Below are 19,716 nucleotides of genomic sequence, written 5' to 3'. Positions count from 1 at the left end.
CACCGCCCGACAATGTCCCCAGTCGAGGTCAACAGCTCCCCACCCGCACTGTAAACAGTGTTGGCAGAGTACTGCTTCCCCCTCCTGAGGCGCCGGACGGTTTGCCAGAATTTCTTCGAGGCCGACCGATAGTCCTTCTCCATGGCCTCCCCGAACTCCTCCCAGTTCCGAGTTTTTGCCTCCGCAACTGCCCGAGCTGCAGCACGCCTGGCCTGCCGATACCCATCGGCTGCCTCAGGAGTCCCGGAGGTCAACATGGCCCGATAGGACTCCTTCTTCAGCTTGACGGCATCCCTTACTTCCGGTGTCCACCACCGGGTTCGGGGATTGCCGCCACGAGAGGCACCGGAGACCTTGCGGCCACAGCTCCGAACAGCTGCGTCCACAATGGAGGTAGAGAACATGGTCCACTCAGACTCAATGTCCCCCGCCTCCCTCGGAAGCTGGGAAAAGTTCTCCCGGAGGTGGGAGTTAAAGACCTCCCCAACAGAGTGCTCGGCCAGGCGTTCCCAGCAGACCCTCACCATACGTTTGGGCCTGCCAGGTCTGTCCAGCTTCCTCCTCTGCCAGCGGATCCAACTCACCACCAGGTGGTGATCAGTTGACAACTCAGCCCCTCTCTTCACCCGAGTGTCCAAGACATAGGGTCGGAGATCAGATGACACGACTACAAAGTCGATCATTGACCTCCGACCTAAGGTGTCCTGGTGCCACGTGCACTTATGGACACCCCTATGCTCGAACATGGTGTTCGTTATGGACAAACCGTGACTAGCACAGAAGTCCAATAACAAAACACCACTCGGGTTCAGATCGGGGAGGCCGTTCCTCCCAACCACGCCCCTCCAGGTGTCACTGTCATCGCCCACGTGAGCATTGAAGTCCCCCAGTAGCACAATGGAGTCCCCAGTCTGAGCACCCCTCAGTACCTCTCCCAGGGACTCCAAGAAGGCCGGATACTCTATACTGCTATTTGGCCCGTAGGCACAAACAACAGCAAGAGCCCTCTCCCCAATCCGAAGGCGCAGAGAGGCGACCCTCTCGTTCACTGGGGTAAACTCCAACACATGGCGGCTGAGCTGGGGAGCTATAAGCAAGCCCACACCAGCCCGCTGCCGCTCACCACGGGCGACTCCAGAGAAGTGGAAAGTCCAGCCCCTCTCGAGGAGCTGGGTTCCAGAGCCCAAGCTGTGCGTGGAGGTGAGCCCGACTATCTCTAGCCGGTACCTCTCAACCTCCCGCACAAGCTCAGGCTCCTTCCCCCCCAGCGAAGTGACATTCCATGTCCCAACAACCAGCCGCTGTGTCCGGGGATCAGGTCATCGAGGCCCCTGCCTTCGACTGCCACCCAATCCACACTGTACCAAACCCCTACTGCTACCTCTGTGGGTGGTGAACCCACAGGAGGTCGGGCCCACGTCACCTCTTCGGGCTAAGCCCGGCCGGGCCCCATGGGCAAAGGCCCGGCCACCAAGCGCTCGCATACGAGCCCCAACCCCGGGCCTGGCTCCAGGGTGGGGCCCCGGCTGCGTCCTACCGGGCGACGTCACGGTCCTGGATTTTTTCTCCATAGGGTTTTTTTTTTTTTGGTGAACTGCTCTTGGTCTGGCCTGTCACCTAGGACCTGTCTGCCTTGGGAAACCCTAACAGGGGCATAATGCCCCCGACAACATAGCTCCTAGGATCATTCAAGCACACAAACCCCTCCACCACAATAAGGTGGCAGTTCTAGGAGGGGAAACAAAACAAAATGACGATAGAATAAATTAAATGAACGTCCGTGCAAAGTAGTTTTCCCACAATATTATCATTAATATCACACATCAACATTATAAACTATATACAAAACAATTTGAACTATTAGGCAAACAGATAAAACTTGAATAAATAAAAGGCAAATGAATGCTTGCTTGCACACGTGCACACACACACACCATTATGAATGATGTTTTTATATTTCATTTTCACCTGTTGCCAGGTGCGTTTGGCACTGCTGTTGCCTCTGAAATGTTCACAGGACATACACCAACTTAGTCAAAGGGACTGAACAGTCAGTCATCCTAATTCATGTGACTCTGTGCACATATCAGCTTAAGTAGGCTACTCCATGAATTTACCATACCAAATTTTATTCAGGATTTTTCGGACATTAAACAAGCTATATATGACTGGGGCCACGTCGAAGGACCATTTTCTGTGACTTGTGATTGATCATGAAGCTTTCTCTCATCCTATACTTCTGTTCTGGAACATGTAGAAGGGAGAATGTACTTGCGCATTTACCCGATCGGCAATTCATTGCCAACATGCTTGCCGCTCCTTATTGGCAGCCGCTGTGTTAGATTTTGCTCTTAATGTTGTTTTGAACTCCTCGTAGCTTTGCATTATGACAGCGCATTCTTCCTCCGTGAAGTACGGCGACCGTGCCATTGTGAACAGTGGTGATTTGCGCTGATAACCTCCCCTTTAACGTGAACGCGCATTAACCCTGATTAGGTTAACACAGGTTCAACAAATCAACTTCATAACTGGCGTCGTAGTACCATTTAACCCCAAACAAGATAACCAGGTTTTGTCAACCCCGGTTTAGCGGGGGAACCCTGGGTTACTTCTGGGTAGGTTGACCTCCGTTTGTAGTACAGGGCCCAGGTTTCCAAGATTAAAGCCATAAATTTACGAGAAAAAACACAGATATTCTCTGAGATTGTAAAGTCAGCAAGAAAAAATTTGCAAGAAAAAAAGTCACAAATTTGAGAACCAGTACTCCAGAAAAGTCATGTTTATTTTTTGTTTATGTTTGTCATAAAAACTGACAGAAATACTTCGCTCTGGACAACCAGCTTCTTTCTCTTTTCCTTGGAGGAATTCTTCTTCAGTTATTAAGAGGCTCCGGTTCAATTATGGCATATTATAGTGTAGCGTAGTTATATAAGATTTGCATGCTATGTATGTAGTAGATCATCCGGTTACCATTTGACTAAATGCCTACTGAGTAATCAAGAACACAACATACTGCTTTTTGCGTACTAATAGTATGGACGTATGTGTATTCGGAAGCAGCTAGTGGCTAAACTTGTAAGAAAAATAGGATGACAATGTCCCTCAAACATTTTTTTAAAATTTTGTTAGATGTTTATTACATAATTATAATTTGATATAAGCACTACATACCGCTATGATGTTGGAGTGCTATAAATAAACCAAGCCTCGTAGCATAATGATGCTCCACATCCTCCTCCTGATTTTATTCCATGTGTCCAATTTTAAGCAAATGTTTCACAAACTAGTTTTGACCGTGTATGGATGCCTGTGTTATCCTGTACAAGATGCTGAATCCCTGTCTTTCTCTCTTAGTCCACCATGGTGGTCCTGCAGGCTCTGTCGGAGTACCTGGTGAAGAAACCCCCTCCGTCTGACATGAGCCTGCGGGTAGACCTCAGTGTTCCTGGTCGCTCAGATATACGCTGGGCCTTCACCCCTCAACTAGCCCATGTGGCACGTTCCAGTCGGGTCAGTCACACTTCATTTGCCTTTCCTGTTTGCTCATTAATCATCTTTCACTGTCCTTTTCACTGCCTGTTCTTTATCTAATTCTCGTTTCCTGCTAACTAGCTGCTAGCTCTTAATTCAATAACTCATAGTCAGCACCTTCTATTATGACAACTAGCGCCTGACCAATACATCAAAATAACGATAAGATTGGCCGATATTGGTGCTTAATAACCTTATCAGTTTCGGCCGAAATGAGGTTGAGCAAGGGCCGATAAGGTCAATTGCTGGAAAATTCACTATGCACGGCTTTGATGAGCAGTGAGCAGAAACACACCACATCCACCAGCATGTTTGTGAGCCTCAAGTGAAGGTAAATGCTGTTTTATTTATTGATAAAGGTGACAAGTTATATAAGATAAGCACAAAAAGTGTATAAAGCAAACACATTACTTGCATATGTGTACTAAAGACTTTGGGAAGTTAGGAAGCTACATGGCATCCTATGACATCAGATTTGTCATATTTATGGCACAATAGAAAATGTTCATGAGGAAATTATGAGTTCACATGTGCAGATATTCTGCCCTTAGCACAATACAAGTCCTCCAGCACAAATTCAACAACTGAGAGAGCAAGCTAGGCATCATTTGAAGTAGCATGCTGAGTTAGCTGCAATCAAACGAAGATGCAAGTTGATCTTGGAAAACCAAAGTTCAACAGTGACATTTATTAGCGAGCCTACGTAAGCATTGTAGACCCCAGTGTTTGAGGGTGTGGAGGCAGACTCGGGAGGCATGCGGGGTTTTATTCAGTCTGCGCTTTTCAGCGTATTTTCAAAAACTCAACAGAAATGTCTCTGTCCCGGACTAGCAGCTTTCGCTCCGTCAAATCCAAGCTCCACAGCATGTCCGTGTGTCCATATCTTGTAAACTCTGCCAGCTATATCACACTCACATGCTCTCTCTCTGGTGGAGTTTGTTCAATAAGAATATCTAGAGTATTTTTGCATTTCATTGTTTTAATCATTTTATTTTGTTAGGGCATTGCCATTAAAAGTATTTAAGTATGTGAGAATAGTTATGTATATAGGTCTAATTTAAGTAATTCTGTTGTGTGCAGAGTTAATTTTTCCCCCCATGTACACTAAAGTATTTTTGTACTATTCATAATATTGGGCGGCATGGTGGTGTAGTGGTTAGCGCTGTCGCCTCACAGCAAGAAGGTCCTGGGTTCGAGCCCCGGGGCCGGTGAGGGCCTTTCTGTGTGGAGTTTGCATGTTCTCCCCGTGTCCGCGTGGGTTTCCTCCGGGTGCTCCGGTTTCCCCCACAGTCCAAAGACATGCAGGTTAGGTTAACTGGTGACTCTAAATTGAGCGTAGGTGTGAATGTGAGTGTGAATGGTTGTCTGTGTCTATGTGTCAGCCCTGTGATGACCTGGCGACTTGTCCAGGGTGTACCCCGCCTTTCACCCGTAGTCAGCTGGGATAGGCTCCAGCTTGCCTGCGACCCTGTAGAAGGATAAAGTGGCTAGAGATAATGAGATGAGATGAGATTCATAATATTTTAATACATTTCTCTTTGAATGAATTTTTTTTTTCGAGAGGTAGGTATCGGCTGATATCAGTTATTGGAAATCGCAAACCTTTTTTTTAATCATAAATAGTATTGCTGTCAGAAATCCTTGATTGGTTGGACCCTAATGGGGACCTCCTCTGAACTCGCAGCTGTTTACCTGTTTATATGGTCAAACTTGTGCATTCAAAGAGCTTTTAGTTTGTATCTGAACCTGAAACTCTTCTACACTTTCTACAAGTCTGTGTGTATAAAGGATACAGCAAGCCTCTCACTCATTGTCACACTTGATACTGTTACACAGGTCCCTCTGGATCAGGACTTTACAGTGCTTGCCTCAGGAAATGGCCAAGGAATCCTGGAGGTATAAACTGCAAAAACACACCCAAGATTCCTGCGTCCCAAAACCCCAGTTCTCAGCTGCATTAGGGCAGGTTTGAAGTTTATCTTTCTGTCTCTCCTTCTTCTGCAGGTGGTAACAGTTTACAATGAGTTACCTGATGAGCATGAGAAAAGCTCCTGTAATGGCTTCGATTTGAATGTGAACATTAAGGAAAGCAACGGTATATCTTTATTCTATTATCCTTCCACTCAATTTCTACATCCAGCCCACTACTGCATCTTGTGGTCAATGTTAATTATGTTGGATAGGTTTAGTCATGTTGATTCCAAGCAGTGTGAGCCAACTGTGAACAATTTACCATCCATCATTCAATGGAGGAGGGCAATTCAAAAAATATCTGAAGGCAGGATCAGGATTGTAGAAGGTAGTTTGCACCTTAGAGTTGGAACTAAACTTTGTAGGAAAGTTGAACCATAAGACACATTTTAGATCTCCAGGAGAAGAATCATCCAAGTAGCTCTCTTTGACAAAGGTTGTGTCAGCATAATAGTTTTCTGAAAATGGTTGGTGACCATGGCAGGTCTCAAAGGTGCATAACTAGTGCATATTCCCATAAGGGCTCAGGACTATGCAATACTTCCATCAGAAGGGTTCCTGAAGCAAGAGCTGTAACCATGGCACATATCTAGGAAGGGGTTGGTGACCTTGGTAGATCTCCAGAAGAAGGATGTTGACCACTGGCGCTCTCCCAAGGGATGGTGAAAAGTCCGTTATAGGTTTTATGGCTAGTATAGACTTCTTGATTACTTCAGATCTCCAGGAGAAGGACTGGTTCTCCCAACCAGTCTAACACCTGAATTCAGTTCTCCAGAATAGGCGTTCATGAACACTGTCGGTCTTCAGGATAAAGGCTGGAGACCACTGTAGATTTGAGGTAAACTGTTTATGCTCACTGCTCTCAAATGTGTCACAGAGAAACCTCCAGCAGATGTAGAGAAGGTGTATAAGCTGATCATCAATGTGAGGTAAGCCATTAATGTGTAAATGAATCATAAGAGCACTGCAGTATTCATGTTAGCATGAACTTTTGGTCCCATCAGAGCTCTGGCACAGCATCAAGTGCGCATGGCCGTTCTTGACATCAGTTTGCCGACAGGCTTTGAACCAGAAACCTCGGATCTTGAGCTGGTGAGAAACCACCTCCCCCCCATTACATTTTGTCACAATGACAGTCCTAGAACTGGCCAGATAACAGAAAGATCTCAGAAATGCTTCAGTAGTTTTTATCATGTAGTCAGATCCAGAAGGTTTTTCAGAGATGCAGAATGGGATCTTCATTTCTTCTTTTAACTGCTGTCAGTGGAAATGTGCTTATCTCTTTAATTAAAATCTCAATCTGCTGCTACTCAAGTCAACTTGTTTTGTGGTCTTTGATCTACAGCTGACCAACTCTGTGGATCGATATATCAACAATTTCCAAGTTGTAGATAATCTGAGTGATCGAGGATCTCTCATCATTCATCTGTTCAAGGTAACATGGAGGACTGCTGAGACTCGTCTCCTTTAAGTACAATACTGTATTATTAACGTACTATGTGCACATGTTATGTGTGTTCAGGTATCCAACAAAGAGGCAGACATCATCTCATTCAGGCTGAACCAAAAGTTTAAAGTGGGCCTCCTGCAACCGTCTACAGTTACTGTGTACCAGTATTACAACACAGGTACACACGACATCCTTCTGTTGTCTGCCTTTTCTGGTTAAATAAATGTAGTGTATATCAAATCATGGTTTAGTATAATATACATCAATGTCATTCTGGTAAATGATGAAAAATGGAGTCAATTGTGAGTGCGTATGTTTTTAGATAAACGCTGCAGCAGGTTTTACACTCCATCAGACGACAAAGAGCAGCTCAGTCAGATCTGCAAAGGCAACATTTGCCGCTGTACACAGGGTAAAATACACACACACACACACACACACACACACACACACACACACACACACACACACACACACACAGCTGGAGATTTTTTTTTTCTGACTGTAGGCACTAATGTTGAGTGAAGGTGGGGTTTTTTTTATGCAAATGTGAAGTACAATCCCAATTCCAAAAAAGTTGGGACGCTGTGTAAACTGTAAATAAAAACAGAATGTGATAATTTGCAAATCATTGAAATCCTATATTTAATTGAAAATAGTACAAAGACAACATATCAGATGTTGAAACTGAGAAATTTTATTGTTTACACGTTTCAAAAAACTTGGGACAGGGCGTATTTACCACTGTGTTGCATCACCTCTACTTTTAACAACGCTCTGTAAATGTTTGGGAACTGATGAGACCAACTGCTGTAGTTTTGAAAGAGAAATGTTGTCCCATTCTTGCCTGATATACAATTTCAGTTGCTCAACAGTTCGGGGTGTCCTTTGTCATATTTTGTGCTTCATAATGCACCAAAAGTTTTAAATGGGGGACAGGTCTGGACTGCAGGCAGGCCAGTTTAGCATCAAGACTCTTTTACTACAGAGCCATGCAGTTTTAATATGTCCAGAAAGTGGTTTGACACTGTCCTGCTGAAAGAAAGAAGGCCTTCCCTGAAAAAAATTTTGTCCAGATGGCAGCATATTGCTCTGAAATGTGTATATATCATTCAGCATTAATGTTGCCTTCCCAGATGTACAAGCTACCCATGTCATGTGCACTAATGTCCCCTCATACCATCACAGATGCTGGCTTTTGAACTGTGCACTGATAACAAGCTGGATGGTCCCTCTCCTCTTTAGCCTGGAGGACGTGGTGTCCATGATTTCTAAAAAGAATTTCTACTTTTGATTCGTCAGACCTCAGGACAAATTTCCACTCCGCCTCAGTCTATCATAAACAAGCTCGGGCCCAGAGAAGGTGGCAGTGTTTCTGGATATTGTTTATATATGTGTGGCAGCAGGGGCGTGGCCAAGCAGCAGTCTGTGAATGGAGGGCAGGGGCGGGGAAGGTACCGTAAGTGGCTAAGTCATTCCACCTGCTGTCAATTAATGTGTGTGGGTGGGTGTGTGTTTGTTACAGGGATGGAGCATAAAAGGAGGGGGAGAACAGAGAAAAGGGTCTCTCTCCTGACCACAACGCATGTGTGCGTGTAGAGTGGGTGAGTGAGTGAGTGAAAGAACGCTGAAAGGCTAAAATAAGTGGAATAAAGAGTTTGTGTGTGACCGTCAACTCTCGCCTGCCATGCTTCTGTGCTCCACCCACATCAGGAATTGCTACAGTGGTGCCGTGACCCGGAGCGCACAGAAGGGAACCACCCCATGGAGTCCTCCCCATTCGAAGAGCTCATCCTTGCCCTCGCTACTGCCCAGCAGAACCAGCATCAAGCGCTGATTGCCCTCCGAAAGGAATAAGAGCAATGCTTCGAAGCCTTGATGCTAGCCCAGCAGGAAGATTGCCAGGCGTTCCAGCATCTGCTCGCATCAGCAGGGGCATCGACCATCACCGCAGCCGGCACCCTTACGAAGATGGGCCCGCAGGACGATCCAGAAGCGTTTCTCGCCCTCTTTGAGCAAGCACCCGAGGCGTGGGGGTGGCTGCTGGAGCAGCGCGCGGCGCACCTCCTCCCGCTCCTGACTGGCGAGGCGCAGATCGCAGCGCTGACAGCTGACTGGTGTATGCTGACCTGAGGAAAGCCATCCTGCAGCGGGTCAGTCGCTCCCCGCAACAATATTGCCAGCACTTCCGGATGCTGGCATTGGAGGAGGTCGGCCGGCTGTTTGCATTCAGCCAGCAACTCCGAGACGCCTGCCGGCGGTGGCTGAGGGTGGAAGACCGCAATGCCAACGAGATCATTGATCTGGTGGCACTGGAACAGTTTATCTCTTGACTTCTGTAAGGAACAGCGGAATGGGTCCAGTGTCATCATCCGGTGTCACTGGAATGAGCCATCGAGCTGGCAGAGGACCATCTGGAGGCGGCTCTGACAGCAGGCAGATGAGGCATCTCCCCTCACTTCTCTTCTCTCTCTCTCTTCCCCCCCGTCTCTCATTCTCCTCCCTATCCTGTTCCCCTGCTGCAGAGGCAGCGGCCGGCTCCTCCCCAGCCGGCCCGTCGCACCCATGGTGTCCTCCCATCTTCCTCTTCCGTCTCTGTGTTGTCTCCTCTTCAGGTGAGTGACACCCATAACGCCAGTGCAGAGGGAAAGCCTGGGCCGGTGTGCCGGCTCGGTGGGGAGTCGGAGCAGCTCCAGAGTCAGAGCTCTGCAAGGGAGGTGGGAGCTGTGATCCGGATCCTTGACACACCAGAAACTGCCCCCGATTGGGCCAGAATGTATCGCATACCGGTGTTCTGTAAAGTTATCCTACCTCTTGGATTTGTCCTACCAAACCTCCTGCGCATGCGCGAAATCCAGGAGGGTAGGAAAATTCAACAGACTCGTCTGCCGAGCCGTGCTGCATGTCAGGAAAATTAACAATATTTTTAATATTACATTCAAATTGTTTGATTTACTCAACCAAATAAGCTATATTCAATAATTACAATGTAGGCATATTTGCAATTCAGAAACGTATAAAATACAGTATTTATAAACAAACGAAACGATGCCCCGTCATAACTTTGACTGCACAGTGCCCACTGCGTGACAGAATTAGCAAGTTCTCATACAGACCGTTTTATTTGACTCGGCCAAAGACTCGACCAATACGCACAAAACATAAAAATCGGCAAATGGTGAAATACTCACCGATTTTCTATCAGCCCAGCAGTAGGACAAAACTCGGTCTCAATTCCAAGATATGACGTCATGTGTTCTGCGCATGCGCAGGAGGCTTGGTAGGGCAAATCCAAGAGGTAGGATAACTTTACAGAACACCGGTAAGTGTTCAAGGGAATACATATCACGCTTTGGTGGATTCCGGTTGTAATCAGACCTCAATTCACCAACGCCTGGTGCAAGGTGAGGCATTGGGGAGAGTACAAGCATTGAAAGTGTTGTGTGTGCATGGGGATGTTCACAATTATCCTTTAGTGTCTGTCTGTATTCTATTCCGGGGCCAAATGCATAGAGTAAAGGTGGCGGTTAGTCCTCGTCTCACCCACTCATTGATTTTGGGTACTGATTGGCCAGGGTTTAAAAAGCTGAAGGAATATTTCCCACATAGTGGGTCCTGCACTAGTAGGTCACGGGAAGATCCCGGTGTGGCGTTGACTGGAGAAGCTGTCACAGAGCCGAACCAGCAACGCTCAAGCAAAAAGGAGAAGATTGGAGGTAAACATTTTTGCTTTTGCTTGCAATTGACAAGTCAAGAATCCTGAGGGATCCTGTACAATCAATGTGGAAATGAGACTGTGGCAGTGGGGGCGTGGCCAAGCGTCGGTCTGTGAATGGAGGGTGGAGTCAGGGAAGGTAAGTGGTGGAATCATTGCACCTGATGGGGATTAACCTGTGTTTGTGTGTCTTCCCCAGTGACTGCGCCCTTTCGATCGGCTGGGGGCGACGGAGGCCATCTCCCCGCCCTTCGGAATGGCGTTCACCCATCCCTTAGGACCGACACTAAAGGGTAGTTGTGAACATCCCCGTGCACACACAACACCTTCACCAACTGTGCTCTTCCCAATGCCTCGTCTTGCACTAGGCTTTGGTGGATTGAGGTCTGATTACAGCCGGAGTCCACCAAAGCCTGATACGTATCCCCTTGGATACTCACCGGTATGCGATACGCTCCGGCCCGATCGAGGGTGGTCTCTGGCGCGTCGGGGATCCGGACCACCGCGCCCACCTCCATCGCCGAGCACTGATGCTGGAGGTGCCCCGGTTCCCCGCAGCGCCAGCATCTTTGCACCGGTGTTCCGGAGATCACTCACCTGAGGGGGTAAAGATACAGACATGGAAGTAGGAAACGGAAGGACACCGCAGGTGTGACGGGCCGGCTGGGGTGGAGCCGGACCCCGCCTCTGCGGTGGGGGAATGGGGCGAGGGCGAGGAACAGAAGGGGGGAGAGAGAGAGAGAGAGAGGAGAGGAGTGTGTGTGTTTGTTACAGGGACGGAGCATAAAAGGAGGGGGACAGCAGAGAAAAGGGGCTCTCTCCTGACCACAACGCATGTGTTGGTAACTCGCCAGCGCCCCCTATAACGATCCCACAATTTCCTTGCGCGCTCCACCCGGATGTGACGTGAAGTGGAACTGCTTTAACTGTATCGAGAGCGCCTCGATTCGCTCTCTCATGTTCTGACTACTGGAGTGGTCGGACGGACTGTAGGCACGCTCGCCTACAGTGTTGAGACTAACCGCTATTGTCTGAGAACAGCCTGTTCAAATTAGTTTCGGCCGAACTTTTGAACGACCCGCTAAGTTTCAGCGATATAGTGGTTTCGATTCTAAACCTTTGCAAAGTTTAACTACAGTTAAGTAGTTTTCCACGCTAAGAGGCATTTGCGGACAGCTTCGCTCCTCTCAGCCTTTTTCTCGTCGACGCATCACCGGAGGTTTCTCCTGAAGCACTGTGGGCCAGCTAGGCCTTCATCTCCCTGCTTCGTTAGCCGCGGTTGGACGCAACGCGCCGCTAACCTCCTCTCCTCGGACTGCGACCCTCAGCGCGGACATCGGAGAAAGAACTTCCATCGCATTGAGTAGGCACTTGGGCAAATTTTTAATTTGTAGCTTATTCAGATGGTTGTTAGGGTCATGTTTAAGCTTTGAGCTATTTAGCATACCCGCTCAGACACGGAAGGTGTTTGTTTGTTTTTATTGTTTGTTTGTTTGTTTTTATTGTTTTTGTTTGTTTTTATTGTTTGTTTTGGTTCTGTTCTGTTTTTTTTCTTTGAACTTGTTAGACAGGGTATCTTGCATGATATCTTTCCTTAACTCCATTGCTAGCTTCCCTATCTGATTAGCAGCGCAGCGACAAGTTTGTTATTTTAAGCTCCGAGGCTAGACCGCTACAAGGCCTAGTTCTCTCCATCCAACACATATACACACTCTCTCACACTCTTTCTCTCTCTCTCTCTCTCGCGTTGAGTTCTTTGCCTAGATAGTCTGTTGGAAATTGTTGTTAAGTGCAGTGTTTGGATCCAGCTGTAGCGTGGTCAGATTCTCCTTAGCAACTTATTGCTAGCTGGTAGGCTTGTGTTCTCGACTAGGCCTGCAGGCGCCATTTTTCCGACGCCATTTTGATACCTTCCTCATTGAGTTACCTGTGATACGACACCTAGGCACTGACCGCCATTTTGTTTAAGCATTGCCAGAGTGGCTAGCATTAGCATCTGCCCACAGATACCTACACAAAGCACACATTAGCCACAGAGCTAATCCTTTGTTCTATTTAGCTAACATTCCTTTGTTTTAGCTAACATTCCTTTGTTTTAGCTAACGACAAGCTAGGTCACACACACACACACACACACACACACACACACACGCATCGGCTTGCCCTAGCCTCACACACACGCACACACAAGGGATTCTTTTCTTTTTTTTTTTTCCTTCTATCTCTTTCTCTCTCTCTTTCCCTCAAATTTATAGTCCAGGTGTAATTGTTCCATTGTTTTGTCTTGTTATTACCTTTGCTGACATTGAATGTATTTTGAGTTTATTATTATTAGTGAGTAGTAGACAAATAAAAGCTAATAAAATTGAATTGCATTTTACTTGTTCCTGTTGTTTATTCACAAGGTCAACTATTTAGAACTCCTTTTTCCTTCAGAATTTAGCTTTTGTATACAACTGGGTTTCCCATCTAATACAGAGCTACCATTAATCTTGAGTGTAACCATTCACGGTGAGTATTAAGATTAATAATTTAAGATTTTATGAGACTGATCTTTATTTATAAATTGATTAATTTAATTATCAATTATCACATAATTTATAATTTAATTAATCCCAATTCAACCTACATTAAAGTGGTGCCCCGTGTGAGGCATAGTTTAATGACCTTGTGAATTTCTCAACAATAACTTGTAAACTGCTGTATACCCAAAATCAACTGCCAAGGTATAACACAGATGACTTTAATGGTGAATCATTAACAGTGTGTTAATCACAGAACTGAAATTCAGCTGCCAACCACAGTTAGCTGATAAACTGGTTTAATTGATTAGTACATTAGAGTAATATCTAATCCAAGTACTTAATTAATATTATTAATAATAATAATCATTATTGTTAACTAATTATTAATTGAGCTAATTAATACAAGTGAAACATTAGTGAAAACAAAGTAGCTAAGAAACCACATCAATTATTTAGCAACTTGGATTAAATTAAATTCTAACCTAATCAACCCCTAGTATTAATTTCCTTTAAGTTAATTAATACATTTCGAACAAAATGTCGCGTTCCCCATCAAGGGAGTCAGAAGGGCCCCTCCTCTCTCTCTTCGACGTTGTAGGCGATTTAGGCCAAGTCCCGGAGGATAGGAGAAATTACTTCTGTGATCTGGACCAAAAGGCTCGCTTTGATGAAATACACATAGCCGTTAGGGAACTTAAGGAGCGTACTATGACTCTTCCAGAAGGGCTACCCAAATTGTTCATGATCTACTATAAGGAAATGGAACATGTGTGTATGACCCTCGAACAAGAGAAAAGAACACTAAAACGACAACTGGCCGAAGCTCAAAGGAGAGCAGAAAGCGCGGAGAGTAGCCTCGTGGGCCTGAGAGCCACACAAGATGAACTAAAGCGCGAAATAGAATACCTCAGAGAAGAAGTGACGCAAGCACGTCGCTCAGATGAGGGATCGGCCAAACCCTCCCAAGAACAGAGTTCCGCTCTGGAGGAGGAAGAACCTGAGCTTAGAACGGTAGATCAGACACCGCACTCAAGCTCAACTCGCGTGAAAGTCGCGCGATCGCCACCTCGTGGCGCTGGGAGTTTTTACTTTACTCCCCACTACACCCCCTCACGCTTCAATATCGCTGCAGCCTCTAGCCCGCAGAAAACGCCGCGCTACGTACCCTCAGACTCCTCTGACGGAGAGGCCGCCTACAAGCCGAAACGCAGACATAGGCGATATGAGAGCAGCTCAAATAGCGAAGACAGCGAGGACCCCTACGGGTCAAAATCAAAACGCCTCGTCGCAGAACGCAAAACTAGGATCCGCCAAATCGACGTCCTTGCGAAAGACATAGAGCGTTTTGAGCCGGAAAATCATAGACACCGAAGCGTTAATGATTATTTCCGGGAAATCGAGCGTAGCCTCCTGGACCTGCCAGAGGCTACGTCGCATGAAAAGGCCAGACTAGTCTGGAAAACTTTAGGTAGCGGCGTACGAGCATTCGTTGAGACCCTACCGCAGTCAGTCCTCGACAACTACAAGAAAATACGTAAGTACTTGAAAGAGGAATACTCGTTGTACGAGGACGAGACTGCTGCGACGATGGGTGCTATTCTGATCAGACAGAAACGAAGCGAACACCCTCGCGAGTACTACCGTCGGCTCCGCGCAGCGTACTTTCAGGGCAGAAGCGAGCCCGGGCTAGAGGAAGATCGCAACTTCAAGTCTCTCTTCCTCCATAACCTTCACCCGTGCATCCGTAACCAAGTAACACTCGCGTGTCGCCAGCGCCCCCATACTATGAGAGAAATGCGTCGCACCGCACAACTAACGTGGGAGACGTTCGTCCGACCCACAGACCGCCACGAGGACGATCCCAGAGTCCTCAGCCTATATGAGCAGGAAGATCAGTCCTTAGGCCTAGAAGGGGGTGAAGCCCCAAACCGCGGGCCCCCTTGGGCGAACCCAAACCCCGGCCACCAGACGTCGAGTCAACCCAAAGGTAACTGGAAAGTTCGACAAGCTGGAGCCAAGGGGGAACAGGGCTCCAACGCCAAAGGACAAGGTAACCGCAAACCTGGCAGTCACGGCCCTAAATCTCAGAATAGCGGACAGTCAAGGCCCCATCGCAACTCCTCTCGAAGGGAGCGGAGCCCTAAGCTAGCTACCGCTAAACAAGCCAACCAAGAGCCACTTGGGATGGCAGAACTGAGGGCTGAATTAGCACGGATTAAACAAGCCAACCAAGAGCTGCTTGGGATGGCAGAACTGAGGACCGAATTAGCACGAGTTAAACAACTGCTGAGCAATAAGAACAGGAAGGGTAAGCCGAGCAAGGACAGGGACGAACCGTCAGCATGACTAGGCCGGGACCCATCCCCACCACCACCGCGTGTCTACCTCGTGGGGTGGGGAAAGGATCCCTGCCCAATAGGCAGCGATGAGTTGAAACCACCCCCTCCGTTAGTGAAGCCTGACCCGCAGGATGCACCCCTGACGCAGTTTCTTGGAGATTTGGTTAGGAAAGGCAACGCCAAGCGTATCTATACCCCAGTTGTGGTAGAAGGCAACGTTTCCCTCCAAGCTGTCTTAGATACCGGGTCAGAAATCACCCTGATGTGTTCCAAAGTCTTCGCAGAGGTTTCTGATGCGCGGCGCGCGCAAGGTAGACCCATCAGAACTGAACGTTGTGACGTCAACTTGGTTAGCTTCACCCAGAATCAAGCCCCAGTAACAACCATTGCATGGTTAGAACTCACCTTCCAGGGCATGTCCATCACTCACCCCACTTACATCTGCTCTGTTGGTGTAGAACCGTTCCTCATTGGCCAAGACCTACTAGATAGGCTAGCGCCCCTCATTGACTGTCGTCGTGGGCAACTGTGGGCCCAGGTCGCGTCCCCACAGACCCCAGATCCTCGTCGTCACGATCGAGCCTGTTGCGATGAAGTTAGGGTGGAGGCTACTCCACCGATAGCTGAGTCAGGGCAGGTCCCCGAGAACCTCGAGACCACTCCGCTCCACCCTGAGCCGAGTCAAGACGCACCAAACTCAACCGACACTCCTCTCAACCGCAACGCGCTTGATGGCCACCCGTCTTTCCTTTGCTTTCTTGGCGAATCTGCCCCAACCAGGTACTACCCCTGGATATCTGGCAACATTGCTGTCAACGGCGTCACGGCACCTGCCGTCAGGTTAGCGCTTTGGTCAGAGAAGTCAGCCATCAGCCAAACGTGGTTCGACATAGTGCGTCAGAGCACTCCTTCCGCTGTCTTTGTGCAGAAGAGCCACCGGCTACTGTCAGCCGAACAACCCCAGAGCCCCATCAAAGCCACAGGCGTCTGCGCCGTGTCGCTCGCCATCGGTCAGAGAGAATTCCTTCATTTCTTGAGTGTCGTCCCCGGACTTCCTGACCCACTGGTCATTGGGGCAGACATCTTGGTCAGACTGGGAGCCCAACTGGACCTAGTCAACCGGGTCATCTGGACCCAAGCCGACGCTGCTAAGCACCCGTTCCAAGCTGACCCGGAACAAATGCGGTCAGGACAAACGATTCCCCAAGCCTGCCATGTCACTAGCGAATTTGACATTGTCATTCCCGCTAGGACTGCTGGTTCCCCTCTTAAGCTGGTCATCATGAAAGACCAACAGTTTCGTAGCCCCCAGGCGTTCTTCCAGCCTCTCAGATTCTTCATGGAGCTCGATTTAGCCGTGTGTGGGACTCCGCTGCTTGAAGTGAGTCATCGTTCCGCTTACCTCCTGGTTCAAAACTCCACGCGGGACGCCATCACGATCCCCGCCCGTCGGCCTTTAGGCCTTCTGATAGACCAGGCATTCCATGACTTTGAACTCACCATTCCAGTCATCGGTGAGCTGCCAACGCCGGACACTCATTCCGATCCAGTGGAACCTCCCTGGATCACTCTTCCTTTCCACATGATCCACGTCGAACCTCACGACATGCTTCGCGACGAGCGCATAGTCATGACCAGAACTGACACCCCGAAACACATGCTGGTGTACGCTCTTGCCACGCAATCGAGCAACGACACCCCTGCAACTGAGGTCGTCGATTCAGCTCTAGGTGAACCGTACCCAGGCTTCGAACGAGAAGTTCAACAACAGCTGGTGAAAGCTGACAGCCTGACCACGGACACCCAGAGACGACAGCTCCGTGAACTGTTCTACGACTTCAAGGCGATCTGGGCGCGAGATTCCAATGACTGCGGAGTCACGGACATCCACACCGTCCGAATCCCAACAGATCCGAACGCTCCACCGACGTTCGTGCGGCAATACAAAATCCCGTTAGCCGCATACGACTCAATACAAGAAACACTGGACACTCTGCTGGAAAAGCAGATCATTCGTGAGTGTAACTCGACTTACAACTCCCCCTTATGGCCAGTGCTGAAACCGAACGGCAAGTGGCGTCTCACCATTGACTATAGGCAGCTGAACAAGCAAGTGCCCTTGTCAAGATGGCCCATGATCCATCTGGATCAAGAACTTGCCAAGGTGAAGGGTGCAAAGTTCTTCTCCACCGCCGACGTGGCGAGTGGATTCTGGACCATGCGCGTGGATCCAGCTGACCAGCACAAGCTGGCCTTTTCCTTTGGGAACCGCCAGCTAACTTTCAACCGATGTCCGTTCGGCTACGCGAACTCCCCCGCTGAATTCAACATCTTCTTGCATAAGGCAATGAGCGATGCCGCAGCTCGTGGCAACTTGATCTATGTCGATGACATCCTCATTAGGTCACAGACTTTTGATGCACACCTCGAAGAGATACGCCATGTTCTGTCTCAGCTGTCCAGAGCAGGAGCGAAGCTCTCTGTCACCAAAGGGCAGTGGTGTCGCACCAAAGTTGAATACGTTGGACTGTGCGTCGGGCCAGATGGCATTGAACCCCAGTCAGGGAGGGTGCGGGCTATCCAAGACATCAAAGCCCCATCCAACGTACCCGAACTCAGGAGCTTCTTAGGGGTCTGCAACTACTCCCGACAGTTCATTGAGGACTACGCGGACATAGCACGACCGCTCACCGAGCTCCTCCGGAAGGATAAACCCTTCCAGTGGAGTGACCCTCAAGAACTCGCGTTCAAGAGCATGAAGCAGAAGCTCTGCTCCGCTCCCTGCCTCGCGTATCCCGACAAAGACAAACCGTTCTTCTTGGAGGCTAGTTTCTCCACCCACTGCCTGAGCGCTGCACTGTCACAGCAGCATGACAAAGATCGCCGTGTCGTAGCATACGCCAGTCGGCCCCTCAGTGCTGTGGAGTTTAAATTTTCAGACTGCGAAAAAGCCCTGCTGGCCACGGTCTGGGCCGTTGAACACTTTCGCAGTTACATTGGTGGCCAGAAGGCGGTGATAGAGACCAATCATCAACCGGTCTCGTTCTTGAACAGCCAGAGGCTGAGAGAGGGAAGAGTTTCGAACAGTCGCATCGCAGCTTGGATGATGGCACTACAGGGCTACGACGTCGAGGTGAAGTACGCCCAGAACCACAAGATGGCGCTTGGCCGAGGCCTGGCGGAATGCCAGCATTGCGACTGCGAGAATAGTCCGGATCAAACCGAACTAACAACCGTACCTGCTCTCCCCTCCGACCACCACTACTATGACGAGAACGTCTGCAAAGACCTCCCCACCGCTTACATAGATGGATGCTCATTCCATCATGAACGCAAAGTCCAAGCCGGTGTCGGTATCGTATGGGCGAACGGCCCTATACAAGGGAAATACCAACACCGACTTGGGGCTAAGACTAGCCAATATGCGGAGGTAGCAGCCGTGCTCATCGTCCTGCAACAAGCTGCCCGTGAGAACATCAAGCGGTTAGTCCTCTGCTCTGATTCAAATTATGCCAGGCATAGCTTCGTCTCACACTTTCCCTCGTGGAAGGTGCAGGACATGAAAAATGCAAGGGGCAAGGAAGTGAAACACTCCGAACTCTTCCTAGCATGCGATCGACTCGTAACCGAACAGGGAATGTGCGTCTATTGGAAGAAGGTGAAGGGACATTCTCAAGTCCCAGGACCTGACAAAGTCGGTAACGATGAGGCAGATGGCCTCGCCAAAGCGGGAGCCGTAGACGGCCCCCTTTGGGAATTCCAGCCGCCATGGCTTCCCGAGACGCCACGCCATGACGTAACCGCGATTACTCGCCGACAGGCTAGAGCAGGTCAAACTGACGCAGTACCCCAAGCAGGAACAGTGCAACTCGGCCGACTGCCCCAGGATGCCGACCTGGTGTCTATGCAGGAAAGGGACCCCGTGATCCACCAAATCCGTAAGTTCCTGGCGGACCCCGTGGCGTCCCCAATTTCCCCACAAGAGTTGCAACAGTCCCGAGACTTAAATCACCTTCACAATCTCAAAAACGGCTTAAAACTCGAGAAAGGACTCCTGGTGTACACACCACGCAACCAGGGACCTCCCCGGTGGGTCGTGCCCACAGATCATAGGGGGGTCATGTTGCAGTACGCTCACGACAGCCCGTGCGGGGGCCATAGGAACGCTCAGGCGACCTACCAGAC

The 19,716-nt window shown here is 48.8% G+C and overlaps 1 protein-coding gene across 1 annotated transcript in view; it reads left to right on the top strand.

The window, feature by feature from the left end:
• LOC132874802 (complement C3-like) overlaps window positions 1–19,716 on the top strand; it is a 73,383-nt gene that overhangs the window by 36,595 nt on the left and 17,072 nt on the right. Inside the window, exons 33-40 of the mRNA XM_060911208.1 lie at window positions 3,355–3,510; window positions 5,368–5,427; window positions 5,536–5,626; window positions 6,380–6,431; window positions 6,507–6,594; window positions 6,848–6,937; window positions 7,025–7,130; window positions 7,275–7,364. Of these exons, the coding sequence (XP_060767191.1) occupies window positions 3,355–3,510; window positions 5,368–5,427; window positions 5,536–5,626; window positions 6,380–6,431; window positions 6,507–6,594; window positions 6,848–6,937; window positions 7,025–7,130; window positions 7,275–7,364 (733 nt within the window). The remainder of the gene's footprint in view (window positions 1–3,354; window positions 3,511–5,367; window positions 5,428–5,535; window positions 5,627–6,379; window positions 6,432–6,506; window positions 6,595–6,847; window positions 6,938–7,024; window positions 7,131–7,274; window positions 7,365–19,716) is intronic.

The sequence above is a fragment of the Neoarius graeffei genome, chromosome 27 (genome assembly GCF_027579695.1).
Source record: "Neoarius graeffei isolate fNeoGra1 chromosome 27, fNeoGra1.pri, whole genome shotgun sequence".
In the NCBI taxonomy this organism is placed as follows: domain Eukaryota; kingdom Metazoa; phylum Chordata; class Actinopteri; order Siluriformes; family Ariidae; genus Neoarius; species Neoarius graeffei.
This window is presented reverse-complemented; position numbering and strand designations above follow the sequence as displayed.